The 14,991-nt window shown below is 45.8% G+C and overlaps 6 protein-coding genes across 6 annotated transcripts; 2 read left to right on the forward strand and 4 right to left on the reverse strand.

Moving 5' to 3' along the window:
* Positions 1 to 655: 655 nt before the first annotated feature.
* On the reverse strand, positions 656 to 1,321 carry K441DRAFT_563557 (DUF1715-domain-containing protein; the record flags this gene model as incomplete). Its single annotated transcript, XM_067643616.1, has 2 exons — positions 656 to 987; positions 1,057 to 1,321. The coding sequence occupies 2 exons, from the start codon at positions 1,319 to 1,321 to the stop codon at positions 656 to 658; spliced, it is 597 nt and encodes a 198-aa protein (XP_067503496.1).
* A 253-nt stretch (positions 1,322 to 1,574) lies between these two features.
* Positions 1,575 to 4,057, forward strand: K441DRAFT_612100 (methionyl-tRNA synthetase). Its single transcript, XM_067645599.1, has 4 exons — positions 1,575 to 1,965; positions 2,021 to 2,331; positions 2,380 to 2,597; positions 2,653 to 4,057. Exons 1-4 carry the CDS (start codon positions 1,750 to 1,752, stop codon positions 3,840 to 3,842), a joined length of 1,935 nt encoding a protein of 644 aa, XP_067503497.1. The 5' UTR covers positions 1,575 to 1,749; the 3' UTR covers positions 3,843 to 4,057.
* Positions 4,058 to 4,856: 799 nt separating this feature from the next.
* Positions 4,857 to 5,680, forward strand: K441DRAFT_612101 (uncharacterized protein; the record flags this gene model as incomplete). The annotated part of the gene is made up of 2 exons (XM_067645600.1): positions 4,857 to 5,165; positions 5,236 to 5,680. The coding sequence occupies exons 1-2, from the start codon at positions 5,023 to 5,025 to the stop codon at positions 5,678 to 5,680; spliced, it is 588 nt and encodes a 195-aa protein (XP_067503498.1). The 5' UTR covers positions 4,857 to 5,022.
* Positions 5,681 to 6,105: 425 nt separating this feature from the next.
* K441DRAFT_677855 (DSBA oxidoreductase) lies at positions 6,106 to 6,894 on the reverse strand (the record flags this gene model as incomplete). The annotated part of the gene is made up of 2 exons (XM_067651107.1): positions 6,106 to 6,765; positions 6,847 to 6,894. The coding sequence occupies 2 exons, from the start codon at positions 6,892 to 6,894 to the stop codon at positions 6,106 to 6,108; spliced, it is 708 nt and encodes a 235-aa protein (XP_067503499.1).
* Positions 6,895 to 7,623: 729 nt separating this feature from the next.
* K441DRAFT_677856 (thiamine diphosphate-binding protein) lies at positions 7,624 to 9,313 on the reverse strand (the record flags this gene model as incomplete). Its single annotated transcript, XM_067651108.1, has 2 exons — positions 7,624 to 7,913; positions 7,975 to 9,313. 2 exons carry the CDS (start codon positions 9,311 to 9,313, stop codon positions 7,624 to 7,626), a joined length of 1,629 nt encoding a protein of 542 aa, XP_067503500.1.
* Positions 9,314 to 9,920: 607 nt separating this feature from the next.
* K441DRAFT_129193 (uncharacterized protein) lies at positions 9,921 to 10,632 on the reverse strand. The gene is made up of 2 exons (XM_067640067.1): positions 10,238 to 10,632; positions 9,921 to 10,133 (listed from the first exon to the last, which is right to left on the reverse strand). Exons 1-2 carry the CDS (start codon positions 10,554 to 10,556, stop codon positions 10,090 to 10,092), a joined length of 363 nt encoding a protein of 120 aa, XP_067503501.1. The 5' UTR covers positions 10,557 to 10,632; the 3' UTR covers positions 9,921 to 10,089.
* Between the last annotated feature and the right edge of the window lie 4,359 nt (positions 10,633 to 14,991).

A 14,991-nucleotide genomic window follows, 5' to 3' on the forward strand; every position in this document is an offset into this window, starting at 1 on the left:
CCATTCTCGCGTCGACTCTCCCTTTCCCCCATCACACACTCAATTGCTCCCACGAGGCCCTCACAATGAGACTGCCTATCCTTTTCCCGACTTGGTTGCTCTCCTCCTCCTCGTCTCCGCCCAATCCCCCCTCCACCTCCCCCTAACCACGCTTCCCCCAACGTCCTCTGCATAAACTCCTACCTCTCCGTCCTCCCCTACTACTTCTCCTGCACACCCCCGCCAACGGGACCCCCGTCACGCTCCCCGAAATCTAGCTCCCGCCCGTCTATAGCGGAACCACCGCGGCGCTCGCCACCGCCCCCTTCCTGCTCTTCGACGCCGCGCGCGGGACCGAGGTGCTAGGCGCGGCGCCCGCGTACGACTTCATGTTCGCCGTTAGCGCTGTCGTGCACGAGGCGCTGGTCTATGTGGCGGCGGTGCAGCGGCTGTTCGCGAGCTGGCTGGCGCCGCTGGCGGGGTTCCTGCTGCAGCTGGTTGTGGATCTGAGTGGGGGGGACGCCGTGGCTAGAGGAGTTTTTGAGCTGGGCGATATATATAGATCGTTATTTTGTGGCCTTTGGTGTTGGAAAACAAAATTGAGCCGTTGGGTGACCTGGGAGACCGAAATCTAGGAGTCTGGATGGCTGAGTATTTTAGTCATAGTAATAGGAATTCACGATAGAAAGCGCCGGTCTCCGAAGTCTTCCATGTTGCCTGCTGTTTTCTCTATCCTCGATACTTTGACGCGACGATCTTTTGTGCCGCTTGCGGATGGGCTGGTGTCTGTCTGTCGATCATCAACATCTCCCTCTCCAACTATTCGCTCGATGACTTTAGCTTTGGCTCCTGCTCGCTTGAGTCGGTCGTCAAAATCGGCTACCGACTCCTCTGTATTTTCCGTGGAGAACGTATCCGGCTCTACAAGAGCGAACAGCGTTTGAATATGCCTTTCAAGTCGCGGATTCACTGCTAGAGGGGGCAACCCTGAGATCACTACACCATCTTCTGCTGATACGAGGGCTGCACCTTCTGAGCTCGTTGGCATTAAATTGTTGGGAGAGGCTTCGAGGGAACTAGACGTAACTTCATCCTGTGCAATAGTAGCCTTCCTTTCATTATCCTTTCCTTGCTCTTTCTTTCGCGGGAGTCGTGATGCCCACACAGCAGCCCTGCCATGCAACATACCCATGGCAGCAAATTTCTCAAAACCCTTCTCAATACCGAACACACGACCTTCAATCCGGCCAGCGCGAGAACCATCTGCTACGCCCAAGTCATAACCCTCCTGGTAGTAGGTCTCCTCAAGATCGAGAACACTCTCAAAAGGATCGTCCTCCATGATGAATTTTCTAGGTTGTGGCAAGAGAATTTGCGTTTATTTAATAGTCTCGAGAGCTTCAAAGTGACTCTTCCGTATGATTTGCAGAGTCGTAAGCGTAGGTAAAATATGGTGAAAGAATCCAGCCACATATGGTGGGTGAAAAATGAGAAGTGGGTGATTCGCAATTCTGTTGTGGCGGCGCGTGTGGCTGGTGGCGGGGCAGTTTGACCAAAGGCCGGAGCTTGCAGTCATTCACGGTCTCCGTTTTAATAGAATTCCGACAAGCACACACGACTTCTTTCTCTGCTTCTTCCGACACCTTTTTTACCTTGTTTATTTACCTTGGAGTATTTTGACACAACAAGAGAGTCATTGAACTTCTATATTCACGCATAAAATAGGCCCCTCCGCAGGCCCTTCCGCCCGTCCCACCAATTCAATCCAACATGGCGTCCACAGACACCAAAAAGATTCTTCCCGAGGAAGGGAAGCGCAATATCCTGATTTCTAGTGCATTGCCCTACGTAAACAACGTGCCTCATTTGGGCAACATTATCGGTAGTGTGCTCTCTGCGGATGTCTTCTCCAGATTTTGCAAAGCTCGAGGATACCCTACCCTCTTCGTCTGCGGCACTGATGAATATGGCACCGCAACTGAGACAGTATGTTCTAACATTTAAGAGCTATTTTCCTTTATTTAAGCTAACTCAAAGCCAGAAAGCAATCGAGGAGCGTGTGACTCCTCAGCAACTATGCGACAAATACTATGCTATACACTCGGAGGTATACCAATGGTTTAACATTGGGTTCGACCACTTCGGACGCACTCCTACAAAACAGCAGACGGACATTGCCCAAGATATCTTCCTCAAACTCTACAAAAACGGCTACCTAGAGGAGAGGGCTACGGTGCAGCCATACTGCGAACAGCACAAATCATTCTTGGCGGATCGTTTCGTTGAGGGTGAATGTCCTTTATGCCAATATCCTGATGCACGGGGAGATCAATGTGATAAGTGTGGTCATTTGTATGTATAAGCATTCGGGTGGATTGAAAAGCTCGCTGACCAGTCTAGATTGGATCCTCTTGATCTTATCAACCCTAAATGCAAGCTTGACGGTGCAACCCCTATTCCACGCGAAACAAAGCACGTCTTTATACTCCTAGACAAACTCCAGCCAGTGATAGAAGAGTGGTCAAAGAAATCCTCGGTGGAAGGAGCATGGTCACATAATGGCAAAGTAATTACGGAGTCATGGCTAAATGAAGGACTCAAGCCTAGAGGAATTACGCGTAAGCAGATCTTTATTTCAGGTTTGATGTATACAGCGTCTAATAATACGGATAGGAGATCTCAAATGGGGTACAAAAGTACCCCTCGAAGGCTACGATGAAAAAGTGCTATATGTCTGGTTCGACGCTTGCATTGGTTACGTTTCAATCACCGCAACTTATACCGAAGAGTGGGAAAAATGGTGGCGAAATCCCGAGCAAGTGAAACTTTATCAATTTATGGGGAAGGATAATGTCCCATTCCACACCGTCATCTTCCCTGGATCTCAGCTCGGCACAGGCGACAAATGGACTATGCCTAACCACATCTCCACTACCGAATATCTTAACTACGAGCACGGCAAATTCTCCAAGTCTCGCGGTGTCGGTGTCTTTGGCACCAACGCAAAAGAGACTGGCATTCCCTCCGACGTCTGGCGTTACTACCTCCTTTCTCATCGACCAGAGACAGGCGATAGTGAGTTCGAATGGGATGGTTTCATTGCGAGCAACAACAACGAGCTCCTTAAAAACTTCGGCAACTTCGTCAATCGAGTTATCAAGTTTGTGAATTCCAAGATCTACGACTCAGTTGTACCCGACTATACCAAACATACCGAACCCTACTTCGATGAGCACAAGAAAGAAGTGAACGCCGCATTAGCCCAGTACAACGAAGAGCTGCACGCCGTCAAACTTAAGGCCGCTCTCCAAACCGCCATGAAAGTTTCAAGTATCGGCAACAAGCTGCTACAGGACAATAAGATCGACAACAAGCTCGCCACCGAGCAGCCGGATAAGTGTGCGGCTGTAGTCGGCTTGGCTCTAAACCAGATCCACCTTCTCGCCAGTCTTATCGAACCCTACATGCCTGCCACCAGTGCTCTGATCCTCGAACAACTCAACATGCCACTGCTCATCATTCCGGACCTGTGGGAAGCTGACAGTATCAAGCCTAACCACAAGATTGGCCAAGCAGCTCATCTGTTCAGTGTTATCAAGCCAGAAAAGGAGAAGGAGTGGCGAGAACTATTTGGTGGGGAAGAGGCACGCAAAGCTAAGGCGGAGAAGGAAGCTAAAGCCGCTGCTAAGAAAGCCGAAAAGGAGAGAAAGAAGGCCGCAAAGGCAGCAGCAAAAGACGGGGGAGCGAAGGGAGAGAGTGTAGAGGCAATTGAAAAAGGTGGTAAGGAAACTCTACCCGGGGAAAAGACGGCGGTAGAGGAAGTGAGTGAAGGAGTCAAGCAGGTCGTCCTACAGTCTTCGTGAGCGTGTTGTATATTTGTTTTGGAAGATGAAAAGATCTCATTTGGGTATGGCTTGGCCGATGCGACTATGTGTGAGATGCTTTGATTGAGAGTTTAGAGATAGATGCCCGCGCTGCGGAGGGCTGGATTCAACACGCATCTGTTAGTGCGTATATGGCGGGCATGGCAAACAATTTTGTTTTAGAACGCTCAAGGAGAATTACAGCAAAGTTCCTGAAATGGTTGTCCCTGAGAGATTTCTTGAGAAGAAGCTTTACGCCTCTCGCAACCTCATACCTAACCCACAACAAATAGGTGTAAAGTTTTCTACAGCTACTCGGCCTAGATGATTCCATCTCCCATTTTAGGGTCCAACAAGTTCTATCCGATTCCAACAGGCCCTCCTGCTTCGATGACTACATGATCCAACATTCATCCCATTCCGCCCCGTCCAGCATGTGACAACCACCAAAAACACAGCCATCTTAGATCCTAAACTTCGCATCCTAACATCGCATTCTCCCCTACTGTCCCTCAACAAAAGCAAAAGCAGAAACAACGACTGACCCCTCAGGCCTCCCAATCGTCATCATCAGCGGCGACTGCGTCGGCCCCCTCCTCGGCCTCCGCTTCGCCCGCGCCGGCATCCCCGTCCTCGTACATCTAACCCCCCCTCTCTCTTCTATGCCCTACCGGCACACAGCACAGCCACTAACGCACTTTCCACAGGTCCTCGAAGCCCTCATCACCTTTGGCATCGAGTCAAAAGCGATGGCGCACCAGCCCTCCATCTTCCCCGAATTCGTCTGCGCAGGCGCGATGGATGAGTTGGCCCGCGAAGGGTTCTTCAGCACGGGTATCTGCTTCCGCGAGACGCGGGATGGAGAGGTGGTTGCGGAGCGGCGGTTCTAGAAGGACGAGAAGGCGCTGCTGCTGCCGTAGTGGCAGTTCCAGGAGATTCTGAGGAAGCGGGTTGGTGGGTATGCGGGTGCGGGGGTGGGGGTTGAGAGGGGGAGGAGGGCGGAGGGGTTGTGGTGAGCAGGGAGGGCGGAGGGGTGGAGAGGGTGCGGGGACGGTATGTGGGGGCGGATGGGTCGCGTAGCTCTGTCAGGCGGCTGTGCGGGATCGGGTTCGAGGGCGAGACGTTGCCGGTGCAGCTGGTTGCGACGGATGTCGAGTACCCGTTCGCGGATCATGGGTTCATGGATGTGAATTTCATGCTCGATCCCCCGCACTATGGGCTCATTGCGAAGATCACGGACGAGGGGAGCTGGCGGGTGAGTTATGGCTGTCCGGAGAGCCTGAGCTTTGAGGAAATTGAGCGGGCGCTGCCGGAGAAGCTCGAGTAGATGCCGCTGGGGCCTAGGCCGTTGAGGTATCGCGTCTGGAGGATTGCGCCGTATAAGGCGAGGCAGGGGTGTGCGGGAGCGTTTAGGGAGAGGAGGGTGCTGCTGGGGGGATGCGGCGCATAGCGGGTTGCTTGCTCTTCTCTATCCTCGAGCTTTGGCAATAGAGGGTTGGTCGGGGAGAGACGCTGGCGGAGAAGTAGTCACGAACCCCTATGCCGGTCTCGGCTTCTCGACTGGCATCCTGGATGTCTCTTCCCGAGCTGACGCACTCGAGGCGGTGCTGCAACGCGACGCACCAGAGACTCTACTGGATTCGTGGGCAAAGGCGAGAAGAGACATGTTTCTGAAGGTTGTGGATCCGATGTCACGAGCTGTGTTTGCCACAGTGCAGGATCCGGATCCAGATAGTTTAGCAGAGAGGGACCCGATGTTGAACGCTGTGAAAAAAGGGATACTAGTGCATCCACCAAATTTGACTACGAACGTACGGGAGTTGGAGGGGTTTGCGTAGAGCTGTGGATTTAGTAGCTGGGCGACAGGAGCGAAGAGAAGAGGAAGAAGGAAAGGGAAAGGGGAAGGGAACTCGTCCTTGTCCTGATACTCTATCCTGCTTGTAAGTTGAAAACCACTGTTACTACCTAGCTGCCCCATTTCTGTGACGGCTGAGTTCGTCTCAGCGAGTATTACATTTCTTGTGGAATAGAGGCGTCTTAAAGGCCTGGTAAGACCACCCCAATTAGGGGATTGTAAATTATAGGCTTATACCTGCACTACAATTTTAGCCTCCACGAGGATTTTTGAGGCGTGTTGGGGCGTAGTTCGACTGATACCGATGCAACTCAATATGAGAACAGAGAGGGTGCTGTTTCAGCTCGCTTTGCAGGAGACATTCTGTTTTACCGCATGATACTAATTATTCAGCAAAATGTTCATATATCAAGCCTGGCCCCGCTCTTCTCCCTTGATCTTGACAAAGAGCTCATAAAACTCACCGGGGTCCTCTGCCCCATCAATAATATGTGTACCCTGGATCTCGAACCATGGCACTCCTTTAACTCCTTTCGCCTTCAAGCCCTGTAAGGCAGTGTCGACGGCTTTCCCCCCTGCATCACTCTTCAGCCAATCTCTCAGCTCAGTTTCGTTGCCCAATCCAGTCCTCACGCCCACCTCAACAAGCACATCCAACTCCGCTACATCCTTTTCTTCTTCAAAATAAACCCTATACAGTTCTTCCATCACTCTGTCCTCCAAGCGTTCGTTTTCGGGATTAGAGCTTCCGTTTGCATTCTTGCCATCTTTCTCCATGNCCAGCTGCACAAGCCTATGCATATCCCGTGTGCGCCCCACTTTACCACCGAACTTGAAAGCGATCCCTTCGGCGTGACCAAGGCGGATCAGGTGTTCTTGGACCTTGGCCGTGCGCCCGGCACCCATTCTCTCCAGCATGCGCTCCTGGATAGGGATGCTAGGATATGGGGCGTCCGGGTTGAGCAGGTAGGGCACGTGGGTGATGTTGAACGTGTCATTCCTTCCGGACGGATACGTGCGACGGAAGAGCTCTATAGCACGTCGGAGACGCTTCTCGCCCAAGTAGCACTACGGAGATGTTAGTAGGTTGACTGCGCAGAGGGCTTGCGAGATATAACTGCGGGATGTCGAAAGGGGTGGGTGACAGACCCATGGACAGATTATGTCTGAGGCGATTTTGATATCAAAGACCGTCATGACTATCAGTCCTCCTTCGCTCCGCTTTGCACTCAACTTATAATTCCTAAGCTAGACTTTTTAAGGGTTGGATGATTGTAAGTCTTTTATATGTTCAGTCGAAAGGGATCCGTCCGCCGTTTCTTGTCCACCGAATGTACAAAGCCACAACTCGCGTTGTTTCAGCTCCTAAAGGATGAATAAGCAAAATACGCCAAGTGAAATCTCTCCAGGCAATCGCGATTGAAATGGACCAATTAGGAAAGCATGAAAAGTCGATCCGTGCCGTCTGTGAGGACTAGAAATATTCTAGCCGAGCGCGGAACTCTGATTCTTGAGTGCATAATCATATTAGGACTCCCTTTAACACCCTCTATTCTATTCAGAATTCTCTTCTCATGCCGTATGATATTGTTTCTGGTTTGATTCTTGTTGGTAAGTGGTTTCTTGGCTCCCTCACTTTTCGATTCCCTGTGGTCCATTAATAACACCATGCAACAGAGTGAATCGACAAAATTTATCTCAGAGCCCTTCTTTCTTTCGCACTTGCTTCCTCTCTTTGGATTCCAGCCGGCCCACTATATCATGAGTCCAACCAAGGGAGAGTCTTTTTCGGGCAGTGCAAAACCATCATATACCGGGCAACTTTTATTGGGCGCTCATTTATTATCTACCCTTCTAAAACCTCTAGTGAGAGGGGACGCCAGGAAGCGGCAGGAAAGGCCCGCTAGATAGCGCCCATCTGAAGTCTCACGGTATTAGCGCCTCAATGAACATGCTCTTTCCAATTGTCTGAATCCGGTTTGAGGCTCTGCTGAGCTCTGTCTTCAGCGACCCCACAGAGTCTACTTGGACTCCGTTCATCCATTGATCAGCGTCCTGTTTAATGCTTTTCGAGCTGCTACTCCCAGAAGCTGCTTCTGCAAGGGCTGCATAGTTCGGAGATGGTCGAAACGAGATGTTCATCTCGTCATCAGTAGCCTTCTTGTTCATGCCGTTTGGATATACTAGCTCGGTCGAGTTTCGGGGAGCTTTAAAGCCTGGTTATTTTATCAGCTTTTGCACTGCTTCTCGTAGTTGCAGTACAGGTGTGAGACTCACCGCCATTGTTGAGCACCACCGTGAGGATTGGAATATTATACTTGCGGGCAACCCACAACGCACTTGAAGGCGCAGCGCACATGAAGCTTCCATCGCCGACGACTTGACAAACAAGACCTGGTAGGGGTGATCCTTCCTTCCCGAAGTTATTGGAAAGCATGTCGTCCAATGCCATTTTGACGCCTAACGCCGCGCCGTTGCTCCATCCAATCCCAGTTGCGCCGCAGTTGATCCAACTGCCGGGTCGGTCAGGCTGCAGCTGATCAGAGAGAAACTGAGCGCAAGTTACTGCCTCTATGACGAACACAGTTGGCTCCGGAAGGATGTGTTTGAGCAGATAGCCGATATTGCTGGCATCTAGTGACTCATCATCACCCAGTCGACAACGAGCAGCAATATTACGGAGTCGCTCTTTGTGCGCTTCCACTAAAGCTTTCTTACGGTTTTGGTATGGTGCTTCCTGTAGGATCTTGAGAAGAGGAGATGCCAAAATATGTGTGACAAGCTGATCTAAGGCAGTGTAGCAGTCAGCTTTCCAGCGACCATGTGCTGGAAAGAAAGAAACTGGGATTTGCTGGTTCAAAGGGTCGATATCGATGTGGTAGATCCGAGCTCCCTTAGGTGGTGGATTCTTTGAAGGGATCCAGGGCACATCGCAGTCGAGCAGCAGAATCATGTCGGCATTTCGAGTGCAATCGTCGGTGCTAAGGCGGAAACCTTGTGAGGCGGGGTGTGAGAAAGGGAAGCATAGGTCACTTCCACCAGCATCGTGGACTCGTAAACCAGGCACAAGGTCCGCTAATGCGACTAGCTGCTCGGGGCAGCGATAGTCTCGTCCCGAATACCCTGTGATGACGAGAGGTCTTTCGGATTCTACCAATGCTTTAGCGACCTCATTCACGGCGTCAGCTGGTAAGGCGCCAGGGCCTATCGGTTGCCATTGCTGCTGATCGAGCGAGTATGGCTCAATCTCCTCAGCAAGAGTCTCTCGTGCGCTAGCAAGGTATACAGGGCCTTTTGGCGCACTGCTTGCAAATTGTAAGGCACGTGCGATGGCTTGCTTGGCATTGAGCCCGCTTCGAATCTCCCCGGTATATCTGCAGTACTGGCGAACGATGGCTTTTTGATCTGGTGCTTCTTGCAACCAGTGCATGTATTCCGTTCGAGATCCGGTCATCTCACCAGCCTCGGTGTAAGGACACATTCCCGCGAAGATGAAAACGGGTGCACGTCCAACACTCGCGTTATGAAGGCCTTGGCCAAGCGCTTGCGTACCGACGTCGACGTGCACAATGACAGCTTGTGGCCGGCCAGAGACCCTAGCATAGCCATCTGCCATCGATATGGCCGTTATCTCCGAGGGACATGTTATGAATCGAGGCCATCGGTCTGGTCGCTCCTTCTTGCCTTTGATAGGGGTGTGAGCTTACACTTACACGTGTACATACATTCGTGTACATACACGGTGTACACGTGTATTCTGGAGGCTTACACCGTGTATTGCACGGGCCATATGCTTAGTAAACGGTGTAATGAAGAGTTTTTCATTTGGATGGCTTGCCTACAGTATTTGCAACGCCGTTTATCGCACTCTTTCTTTGAGCGGTATGCTCGTCTCTATTACGAGCCTTAGCATAGTGTTTTCAATCAAATCGGTTACTAAATGGCAGGCTCTACAGCTGATCTATGCTGGAAGGAGGTTGCTGCCTATAAACTCCGTAGTAAAACCCACCCAAAGGTTATCTGTATTCACTGCCAGAAAATATGCACTCAAATAGTCGCCAGAAGGTCGTCGCCCACCTAAAAAAGTGCCAAGAACCAGATATATATAGATTCGGCGACGATGAGGACGACGACTGGGAGGACGTTAAGGATTATGATATATATTATATTATATAAGCTTACACTTACACAGTGTATTACACGGTGTAATACACGGTGTACACGTGTAATATTCCGACTTACACGGTGTATTCACACCCCTAGCCTTTGATGATGGCTTCAATGATGGATGGGTGATCTGAGCCGACATTGACGAAACATGCGGTGATGCCAGCCTAGTACGAGCTTCAGTGACCTCTTCAGGGTGAAGCAATCTCGGTGGTCAGGCTAATCCTACCTCCCACAATGCCTCAAAGAGCGCAAACGCCGTGGTATAACTGGTCTTCATGAGTAAAGCTGTCGGAAGGTGAGAAGAGGTGTTCACGTACGAGGTTTTAGGTGGAGATGGATGAGGATGATACTGATATGAAGGGATGCTTACTATTGTCGCCATTGACTCGGTCACCAGCGCTGTTGTATGCGGTGATGGAAGAATTGCTCCGATGAGAAAGTCGGGATGGTACTGATATGGTCGACATGCACCCTAGCCTTGTCGTTTGGGCCGAGGGTACCGAAAGAGCTCGCACATTGGGCCCCACGAGGAGGTTGTGCGAAGATGAAGGAGCATAGCATCTTTGTGCCCCACGGAGCACCGCACCACGAATGCGCATTTTGGTATGATAGATCAGGGTGCAGAGGTACGTTCGAGACGAAAGATAAAGACGTTGGAAGGTGGTTATCGGTACGGAGGTCGCTAACATCTAAATTTGCACCCTCCTAATTAGGAAACTAATTTGCTAACTCTCTTAATATAATAAAATTTTATATAAAAGTTTATAACCTTTATAAAAATTCTAAATTAAATTTATTAACGTAGGTAATAGGGTTATAACGGTCGGCTACTACCGCCTTCCTAATTAGGTTTACTGTAAGAATAGTTTGGAAAATACTGCCCCCTTCAACAAGTGTTACAGTGCACTACACAACCAGCTTTACCCCCCCTTTGGCGAGTACTGCGAGATTTTAAATTCGCTATATACCTCCGCTATGGCCGCTAAAATGCGAATACAAAGTTATCTCTGCAATTGCCGATGAAATTTAGCGATATTGTACGGGTGGGAGTCTCGCGGGCGAAGGTCGTGGCGCTACGGAGGAAGGCCGATCGCGAATAGTTTTAGGTTCTTGCGGCCGAGCGTACGGCTTCGCTACGGTTACTATGTACGTGTCGCGAATTTGAAATTTCCGCCGAAAGGAGGGGCAGTATTTTGATGTTCCAAACTATTCTCGCAGTAAGCCTAATTAGGAAGGCGGTAGTAGCCGACCTGTAACGGAACCTTGTAGCAAGAACTACGGTGGGTCCTGTTATTGGGCTAGGTGTGTAGGAAATGCAAGTAACAATAATCGACAAGTAATAACAACTGGTGGAGTGGTTGCCCAACAGATTAACTCTAATTATATTCTAAGAATTACTATAAGGAAGGAACTATCTAGGTAGGAACTAAGGGTCCTTAAATACATAACCGTACTCCTATAAAATCCTTTTTATATATAATATACGTCTTATATATAAGGTACGTAAGTTCCTCCCGTTCCTCTTATTTAATACGTAGCATATTATATAACCTTAGTTACCATTCCTTATTATATAGCTCTATCGGCTCTATTCTGGACCGTGCTTATATTAACTAACTAGCTTCTTCCGTCTCTTCTCTAAGTAGTTATAATATTGTACTTAAAGCGTCCGTAATACTATCTCCTTCCTCTTTATCTTTGTCCTTAAAGATTTAAAATATCTCTAAGTTGTTTACTAGAGGTATAATATCTATCTAATTAATTTGGTTAATATTATTACTTATTATACCTAAAGTAATCTCTTCTTTATACGCCCAACGTCGTGCTCGTATTATTACTGCAATATTATCTCTTAGTGAGATTATACTATCTTCATATTCTTGTTATTTAAAAAAGGGGTTAGTTTATATTACGTTAGTAAGTCCATCTTTACAATAACCGTCCTCTTATTTAGAGTGCACTAAAGTAAATATTTATTCGTCCTATAACGTTTACTCTACCTCTAATACTAAATATACGCGACCTATTACTCTTAATAGTCGTCTAGTTCCCTAATTAATTTATCTTAGGGTCTTATATTTAATCTGCTGCTATATAGCTAGATAGTAAACTATCTTAAGCCCTTACTAAGTTAGAATGTTCTTATAATACGGAATAGAAGGCCCTAAATACTTAAATCGCAACGTCTACTTATTTGCTTTATCTTAAGAAGGTTTATAAAAAGGTTCGTTTTAAGGAGTAAAAACTTATAGAATAAGGTTTATAGGAACTTAGTAATAAAAAAACGGATTCTCTTCTAATAGAGAAGGAAATAAATCTAAGTAGCTCGGCAACTGCTCTTCTTAGGTCCCCCTTATAACGGAACCTTGTAGTAAGAACTACGATGGGTTTGTTAATAGGCTAGGTGTATAGGAAATGCAAGTATAAAAGTCAACAACGTAATAACAACTGGTAGAGTGGTTGCCTAACAGATTAACTCTAATTATATTCTGAGAATTACTACGAGGAAGGAACTATCTAGGTAGGGACTAAGGGTCCTTAAATATACAACCGTACTCCTAAGAAAGTTATTACTCTATCTACTCTGTCTGCTTTATTCGCTCTATAATAGATCTTATAGATTATATAGATTATACAGATTATATTACGTGACTCTGCTTACTATTCCTTATTATATAGTTCTACGGGTTCTATCCTAAACTATACTTATATTAACTAACTAGCTTCTTCTAACTCCTCTCTAAGTAGTCGTAATATTATACTTAAAGCGTCCATAATACTATCTCCCTCCTCTTTATCTTCGTCCTTAAAGATAACTAGTATCTCTAGGTTGTTTACTAGAGGTATAATATCTATTTAATTAATTTGGTTAATATTGTTACTTATAATGCCTAAAGCACCTTCTTCTTCCTCTATAGCCCGTCGGTCTCGTACTATTACTATAATATTGTCTCTTGGTAAGATAATGCCATCTCTATATTCTCGTTGTGTAAAAAAGGGGCTAGTTTACGTTGCGTTGGCGAGTCCTTTATCCCAGTAATCTTCCTCTTATTTAGAGTGCACTAAAGCAAATATTTAGTTATCCTGTGACGTTCGCTCTATCTCTAATATTAAATATACGCGACCTATTACTCTTAATAGTCGTCTAGTTCCCTAATTAATTTGTTTTAGGGTCTTATATTTAATCCGAGGCAGAAAAACTTAAGGGTGATCTTGCCGTAGCGCTGGCAGAAGCCTATCGTCAATCTAAAGAATTTGCTCGTGCCCTTAAGGCTTAGCAGTCTACCTTTATAAAAGTTTAGCGTCTTTAACGCGTTTATAAGAAGGTTTACTTTAAAGAGTGGAAACTTATGGAATAAGGTCTATAGAAACTAGGTAATAAAAGAACGGATTCTCTTCTAATAGAGAAGGAAACAGATCTAAGTAGTTCGGCAACTGCTCTTCTTAGGTCCCCCTTAGGTAACTCATTCTTTGGCGATCCTTCTTTATTAATACTACCTAACCTAATCTCTTCCGATACTCCTATACCTTTCCTATAACGTTTTTTAAATTCTTTAATAGCTTCTAGGTAGTCTTAGTGTAGCCTATCCACTTAACCTTATACCATATCTCGTTATTAATATTCTTATAATTAATAATCTTTAATACTTGCCATTTGTCTTCTTCTTGTCCTCTATACATATCTACTTTATAAACTAGTGGCTTAACATTCCTATATACTGGCTCTAGCATTATAATATGCTATATAGGGTAGATCTTCATTTTAGCTGGTAGGTTTAACTTAAATATAACCGGTGAAATCCTCTATATAATTTTAAAAGGTCCTAGTCTAACGTAGTCTAATTTCTTGCTTAGTTATCAACTCTTGAAATTTTTATATAGTAGCCATACTTTATCTCCCTCCTTAAGATCTGGTCCCTTAGATCTCTTAGCATTATAGTACTTTTTTATTCTCTCTTATACTTTCTTTACTAATTCCATAAGGTCTGCATAAAGATTTATTAATATCTTTATTCTCTCTTTAGCTATACTACTCGTTTTCTTTACTTACCGTAGTAATAATAATGTTCTTGGCTTATATCCATAATTTGCCTTAAATAGTAATATGCCTATTCCTTTTTAAGGTATTATATTATATGCAAATTATATAACTAGTAATAGCGATACCCAATTATTTTGTGCATAATTAACATAATGTCTTAGGTACTGCTCTAGCGTTTAATTTAACCTTTCCGTTTAACCGTCTGTCTATAGATAATATACAGTGGAAGTTGCTGCTTAAACTCCTTGCTCCGCTAAAAACACTTCCTAGAATACTACTATAAATCTTAGATCTCTATCCAATATAATTTTGCTTAGTACTCTATATCTTATAAATACTTCTTTAACGTAGATTCTAGCAACATCTTCTGCTAAGATTTCTTCTATACATACTATAAAGTATCCCCACTTTATAAGCTTATCTACTATTACTAAGATTACGTTATAATCTTATCCAGTAATAGGGTCTTTTAATTTTAGCAACTTAATAATAAAGTCCCATAATATAACCTCCTATGGTCTCTCTAGTATTTTAATAGGTTATAGCCCTCTATATAGCTTATGCCTTATTAGTTTATTCCTTTAGCAATTTAGATATTCCTTTATAACCTTTCTAGCTATCCTCTAGATTCCATTAATAACGTACTCCTCCTAGAGTCTCAATACTAAGCCTATAGCTCTATTATGTCCTTAGGTTAGTCCCTTATAGAAGTCCTCCATAAATTACTCTACTATGCTTTTTAGGATATACTTTGCTTCTCGATTTTCGTATATATCCGTCTATAGATCTTCTAGCTATACTTCTAGAATTCTTTATACCTAAAAGCTTTCTAGTATCTCGTAGACTTTCTCTAGTTTATTATCTTCTTAAGTTGCTATAATTTTCGGATAATTATACCTAATTAATCCGTCTATATCTTTTCGCAATAAAGCCCCTAATGGCTTTTCCTTATTTTATAGTTTAGCTTTACAGCTTAAAGCATCTGCCCGCATATTGTCTATACCTTTAGTATACTAAATTTTAAAATAGTATTCCGTAAGCATCTCTGCCCATCTAACCTATCTTTAGTTAAGTTCCTTCGT

Source organism: Cenococcum geophilum, assembly GCF_001692895.1.
Source record: "Cenococcum geophilum 1.58 unplaced genomic scaffold K441scaffold_24, whole genome shotgun sequence".
Lineage (NCBI taxonomy): Eukaryota > Fungi > Ascomycota > Dothideomycetes > Gloniales > Gloniaceae > Cenococcum > Cenococcum geophilum.